Source organism: Ovis canadensis, chromosome 3 (assembly GCF_042477335.2).
Source record: "Ovis canadensis isolate MfBH-ARS-UI-01 breed Bighorn chromosome 3, ARS-UI_OviCan_v2, whole genome shotgun sequence".
NCBI lineage: Eukaryota > Metazoa > Chordata > Mammalia > Artiodactyla > Bovidae > Ovis > Ovis canadensis.
The window spans coordinates 168,818,961-168,825,472 of NC_091247.1; the positions used below are offsets into that span (position 1 = coordinate 168,818,961).

The 6,512-nt window shown below is 47.8% G+C and overlaps 1 protein-coding gene across 1 annotated transcript; it reads left to right on the forward strand.

Moving 5' to 3' along the window:
• Positions 1-1,682: 1,682 nt before the first annotated feature.
• On the forward strand, positions 1,683-6,489 carry MIP (major intrinsic protein of lens fiber). The gene is made up of 4 exons (XM_069581017.1): positions 1,683-2,166; positions 2,640-2,804; positions 3,237-3,317; positions 4,876-6,489. The coding sequence occupies exons 1-4, from the start codon at positions 1,807-1,809 to the stop codon at positions 5,059-5,061; spliced, it is 792 nt and encodes a 263-aa protein (XP_069437118.1). The 5' UTR covers positions 1,683-1,806; the 3' UTR covers positions 5,062-6,489.
• Positions 6,490-6,512: the final 23 nt, after the last annotated feature.

Below are 6,512 nucleotides of genomic sequence, written 5' to 3' on the forward strand. Positions count from 1 at the left end.
ATGAATATTTATTTACTGCATAGTGTGTGTCAAGCACGGGGTTTGCAGAGATGAGCAAATGGACAAGTCCCTGCCCTCCTGGAGTTTATATCTAGTGGAGATAACTTCCCCGCCTAGAAAGTGGTAAAGCCAGGATTTTTGTTGCTCCTGCTGTTATTTATGGATTTCAAGTACACAGAATAGTCGTTTGTTCATGACATTGCCTTCTCGTTGGCCTCTGTGTGACTCCCAATTCCTGTACTTCACACGGGAGCAGCTTGTGGCCTCTGTGACTAGCCACCATGTGGAGATGGTGAGGCCTAACAATGTGTTCCGTCCTGCCTTCTCCACCACCATACAGCCCCCGCCACTAGACTGCCAACTTCCTCACTAAGCCTGGCCACAACTGAATTTCTTTCTCCAAGCTTTTCTTCCCCATCTGGTCCTTTTCTGTCTCCTTGACCACCCTGCTGCCCCAGATAGCCACATCCCCAGACCTTTCTCTACAGGTCAAGATTTGACTTTAATGTCCTGATCATAGCCAGTTTAGGGGGCATTAGACCCTCCTGTTGCTTCATAGGCAAGACTCAATTTCCTTCCTTCAGTACTTCCTGCTAGGACCTTATGAATTAGGAAAGATGAAGTACAAGCTAATTCTGAGATTTAGTTACTAACCTCTCTTCTCCTCTCCCTGGTGGCTCAGATGGTAAAGAATTAGCCTGCAATGTGGGAGACCTGGTTTGGTCCTTGGGTAGGGAAGATCCCCTGGAGATGGGAATGGCAACCCATTCCAGTATTCTGGCCTGGAAAATTCCATGGACAGAGGAGCCTGGCCGGGTACAGTCCATGGGGTTGCAAAGAGTCGGACATGACTGAGTGACCAGCACTTTCACACTTTCAGTTCCTCTCCCAGCTCCCCAACACCTCTCCCAACCTATCCATGGAAGATAGCTTTTTCCTGCTATCCCTGTGGTTTAAAAGGCCAGGCTGGGACTTTCCTGGCGGTCCAGTGGTTAGGACTCCGTGCTGCCACTGTAGGGAGCATGGGTTCGATCCCTGGTCGGGGAACTAAAACACTGCAAGCCATGTGATATAGCAGATAAATAAATAATAAAAGTAAAAGGCCAGGCTGAGGGCTTGGAAACAGAGATGCTGGCATGCATCAGGGGTAGGGAGCCCGGGCTCAGAGAAAGCCAAACGCAGCAGAACTATTCTGTCCCAGGGCTGCAGGGTCCACAGATTCCAGCCCAAACCAGCCAATGGGAGAAGGCCCCCTAATCCCAGAGAACTAAAGAATTCTCTTCAGTTATCCAGCTTCCCTGCCAGAGTCCACTCTTGACCCCCACCCCCACCCTTACCCCTGGCCAGTTCAGAGAAGCCTAGAGGCCCCCAGGAGCATAGCCTCATGCTCTGTGAAGTGAACTCAGCTTCACTAACCTTCCCAGCAGAGTTGAGGAAAGTTCTAATATAGATGTCAGTCAGGACTATGAACCCCAACTTTGACATGAAGAGAAAGGCAGACTCCTCCAGTCCCCCTATTCTTGGTCCTTTCTTCTCGGAGCCTCACACCAGCCCTGACCCCATCCCCACCCTCATACCCGTGGCTCTGCTCATCTCCCCATTGAGGAGGGAGGGGGAAATGCTGCAGCTTTATCTGATGCACCAGAGCAGGCCTGCCCGCCGCAGCTGTGAAGGGGTTAAGAGGCTGGGCCAGTCACCTCAGCCTGCCCCTCCCAGGGATTAAAAGTCCTCTATAAAGGGGACTGTCCATCCAGATCAAGCCAGGGGGGTGTCAGGGACCCAGGCGTTGTGCCCATCCCCCCTGCCATGTGGGAACTGCGATCAGCCTCCTTCTGGAGGGCTATATTTGCTGAGTTCTTTGCCACCCTCTTCTATGTCTTCTTTGGACTGGGGGCCTCACTGCGTTGGGCCCCTGGACCCCTGCATGTCTTACAGGTGGCTCTGGCCTTTGGCCTGGCCCTGGCTACACTGGTGCAGGCTGTGGGCCACATCAGTGGAGCCCATGTCAACCCTGCAGTCACTTTCGCCTTCCTTGTGGGCTCCCAGATGTCCTTGCTCCGTGCCATCTGCTACGTGGTCGCCCAACTGCTGGGAGCCGTGGCTGGGGCCGCCGTGCTCTACAGTGTTACCCCCCCTGCCGTCCGAGGAAACCTAGCACTTAACACGGTAATGGTTGGCTGAGTGGGGCTGGGGGACTTGGTGCCTTGACTTCCTCCTGTGCAGGTAAATCAATTCCCCTGGGGGTCTGGGACTCTGTGTGTGTGTGTGTGTGTGTGTGTGTGTGTGTGTGTGTGTGTGTGTGGATGTTTAGGGTGGGGAGGATCAACATGTACTGTGGAGGGGTATGGAAGTCATCAAGCCCTGGACCTGAGTTCAGGTCCCAGCTTTTCTTCTGGCGCCTAGCAGGTTCTTGAGGAAACTTATTTTACTTTATGGAGTCTCAGTTTCCTCATCCTTCTACTATGCAAGAATGTTAGTAGGAGCAATTAAGGAGCAAATACAATTACTGTGAAGGAGGTGCTAATATCGTTCCTCTCCAGGGAATGGATGTCATAAAGGGGTTCCTGCCTGGGAAGCAGTGAGGCGGTAAGGCTGTGGCAGCCCTGAGACACTGCCTCTCTTCTTCTTCCTTTGCCCAGTTGCACCCTGGGGTGAGTGTGGGCCAGGCCACCATAGTGGAGATCTTCCTGACGCTCCAGTTCGTGCTCTGCATCTTCGCCACATACGACGAGAGGCGGAATGGCCGCCTGGGCTCTGTGGCCCTGGCCGTTGGCTTCTCCCTCACCCTGGGGCACCTCTTTGGGGTAAGCAGGAGAAGGGAGCAACTTCTAGTTTTAAAATTCCAGGGCCCCCAAACCTTTGCCAACTTCTAAGCATTCTTCCTGCTCACTTCACTGTCAAACATGAACATGATCCACCTCCCTCTGTATCAGACAGCACAGAGGAATGAATCCTGCTGCGTTCCCCTCTCTAGTAACAGCTGTACCTAGTCCTTCTTGACTCCAATCTAGAAAGGCATGCCTTCTGGGAAGACATGGGCTTTGCCAGGGAACCCATAGTCTGTCCTCCGACGGGCATTAGTGACCCCACTGTGGGACTTCCATGCACGTTGTCATCCCTACTTGCTGCTGGCTACAGACAAGGTGCCAACCCTTGGAGGGCAGGTGGGTGGTGGGAGAGAAGCTGGGCTGGAGTAGGGGGGGAAAGTGTCTCAGTTACAACTGTGTCTTTTGCAGATGTATTATACTGGTGCAGGCATGAACCCTGCCCGCTCCTTTGCTCCTGCCATTCTTACCAGAAACTTCACCAACCATTGGGTGAGTAAGAGGAGGAGGGCCAGATCCTGAAGCCCTCCTGGATGGGTGTGGACTGCAGGTTCGAGGTTTGGTTCCTGCTTCCTATCTGGATGTGCTGACTATTCTACCAGCCCTCAGCTAAGGGGGCTGTCACAGAGTTTGCCTGCCTATGTGAACAGGATTCATTATTTTGCTCAAGATGGACTCTTGCTCATATTGTTCCTTCACCAGTTAGTCAGGGCCTTTTTTTTTTTTTTTTTTACTAAATATTTGCTGGATTCCAAAACTAGGAGCTATGAGGAGAGACTACTGAACAGGAAGACAAAAGCTTCTAGTCTCAAGAGGCTGGGATATGTACAAGTACAAATGGGCCTCAGCCTCGTCCCTGTTCTAGCACGTCACTAGCCTCGTGTGTGACCATGACAAATAACTCAGTCCTTCTGCACCTTGGTTTCCTTAACTACACAATGGGATGTTATGAGAAATATATGTGAAAATCATATGTTTGGAATATTTAGCACAGAATCTGATACAGAGTAAGTCCTCAATAAAAATTGGCTATTCTTGTATTGTCTGGCCCTATGCCAGTCAAGCACATGTAAATAATTCAAAAAAATTTTCAAAGCTGTACACTCATTTTCATGGTAGCATTATTCACAATAGCCAAAAGGTGGAAGCAATCCAAATGCCCCACACAGATGAAAAGATAAACAAAATGTAGTATAAATGTAGTATATACATACAATGAAACAGTATTCAGTCTTAAAAAAGAAGGAAATTCTATACATGGTAAATAAAACATGGAGGAACCTTCAGGAAATTATGCTCAGTGAAATAAGCCAATCAGAAAAAGACTCATATATTTCTACCTATATGAGGTATTTATTTCAATGAATGGTCACATTCATTGAAACAAACAAAATGGTAGGTAACAGGGGCTAGGGAGTGGGGGATATGGGAAGTTGTTTAATAGGTGTTGAGTTTCAGTTTTGTAAGATAAAAAAATTTCTGGTGATGGGCTATACAACAACATGAGTATACTGAACACTACTGAACTGTACAATTAAAAATGGTTAAGATGGTAAATTTTATGTTATGTGTAATTTACTACAGTTAAAAAGAAATTTTCAAAGCAATATGGAGGGACTTCCCTGGTGGCCCAGTGGCTAAAACTCTGAGCTCCCAATGCAGGGGGCCCAGGTTTGGTCCCACGTCAGGAAACTAGATCCTCCACGCTGCAACAAAGACCTTGGGCAGCCAAATAAATAAATATTAAAAGACAAAACAAAAAGCAATATGGAAACTAGTACAAATTGATAGCAAAAAAATAGAATATACATGTGCTAAGAAGGTATGGGATAAAGGAATAACTTAATGAGTCAGAAAATAAATGAATTTTGAAATGCAGGCTATGGAGCAGTCTAGGAGTTTTAAAATGAACACTGACTTCTGCTTAAATAGTGCCCAATTGTATGTGCTAAGGGCAGGATGTCTGTTTTACAACAACGGGATTGGAAAAAGAGCAACCTTGCTCTTCGTCCGCTGCCCAAACCTGATTGTTTTTTCCCTCTTCCTACAGGTGTACTGGGTGGGCCCGGTCATTGGAGCAGGCCTGGGCAGTCTCCTTTATGACTTTCTCCTCTTCCCCCGGCTCAAGAGTGTTTCTGAGAGACTGTCTATTCTCAAGGGTACCAGGCCCAGTGAGTCCAATGGACAACCAGAGGTCACAGGGGAACCTGTTGAACTGAAGACCCAGGCCCTGTAAAAGCTCCAGCCGGATAGAGGGAGTAGGAAGCTTCTGGGTTTACATGGAGGGGCTGAGCCAGCCCCCAGATGAAGAAAGAGACTGTGGGGAGGGGCATGTACTTCTTTATTTTTAAATTTATGTGTGTTTTTTTTTTTTTTTTTTTGCCTTTTGCCGTGTGAAATCTTTCAAGTTGCATTCATGAGCTGTTTGGTGCACACTTCCCTTCCTCCCCATCCCCCTTCTCTTCGCCGCTGTGTGTGCATGATTGTGCGTATGACTGTGAGTGAATGTGACTGTGTCTTGAGTTGGGGGCTTGGCGTGAGAGGTAGGGAACGGAAAAGAGCTGTCACACTATACCTTCCTCTCCCAACCCAGTGCGGTAAGTACAGGGAATGAAGACCTTAAGTTTCTGGCCTTTACCCTGCTGCCAGTCAAGTGTATGACTCTAGGTTTCTGAGGGAGCAGGGAAGCATTTCGTTACTCCTCAGAGGAGGCAGATGGAGGGAAGTGGAGGTGACAAGGCATTCCAAGAGTTGGGAGAAGCAGCTGGGCATGGTGTAGATATCAGCCCCAGATTAGAAGGCAACTGTACCAAGAAGTTTTGAAGAAGTTAACAGGAGAGTGTAGCCCACTTATCTCAGCGATGCTTGCCCCACGGACTTGGGTGGCAAAATAGCTCTGAGAAAAGTAAATACTGGGGTTGGGACCCTTCTGTAATTCCACATCAACCTCTCTACATCCACTGGCTGGGTTTGAGATTATTCTAGCATGATGGATCTCTTTGGAGGCCCTGGGTGACTGAGCTCCCAACCCAAGCAATGGATGAGCCTAGAGTCTAGAAAAATTAAGCAGCTTAACTGTTCTGCCTGACAAACCCCAGTGTGGCCTCCAAACAGAAGCTACTTAAGCCCAGAAGTGCTCCCTAAGGCCAAAACAGGAAATCTGATGCCTAGAGCAAATGCAGAGGTAGGGGTGGGGGGCATAGAAGAAAGAGGATTTGACACTCAGAATTTTAATTTAGAGCAGCCCAAAATAATCTTCAAATGGCATCTTTCTGCCTTTATCACTAGTTCTATAGCCATTTCCATTTTTTGTGTGTGTCTTTTCATTTTCTGCTCATCTGTCTTTTCATCTTCAGCCAATTTCTTCTAACGCCTCATATCCCAAAAATTGATTCCTTATATTCAAATTTTAATAATTAACGCGATATTATTGTTTGATACCTATCTTCCTTCGTTGTTGGGAAAATACACTCATCTCAACAAAACCAGAGGAGCCCCTGACTTGACGATGAATACCTTTTCTTTTTAGAAGCCAACTGCACACTTCGCAAGCTTTAAACCTATACCTATAGTAAGACAGGCACCCTGACCTCACACGAGACCACTATTGCCCATAGCCGCACGCTCCATTTCCTCACAAATAAAGCCTAACTTTTCTAACTAACCTTGTTAAGACTTTGGAATAAT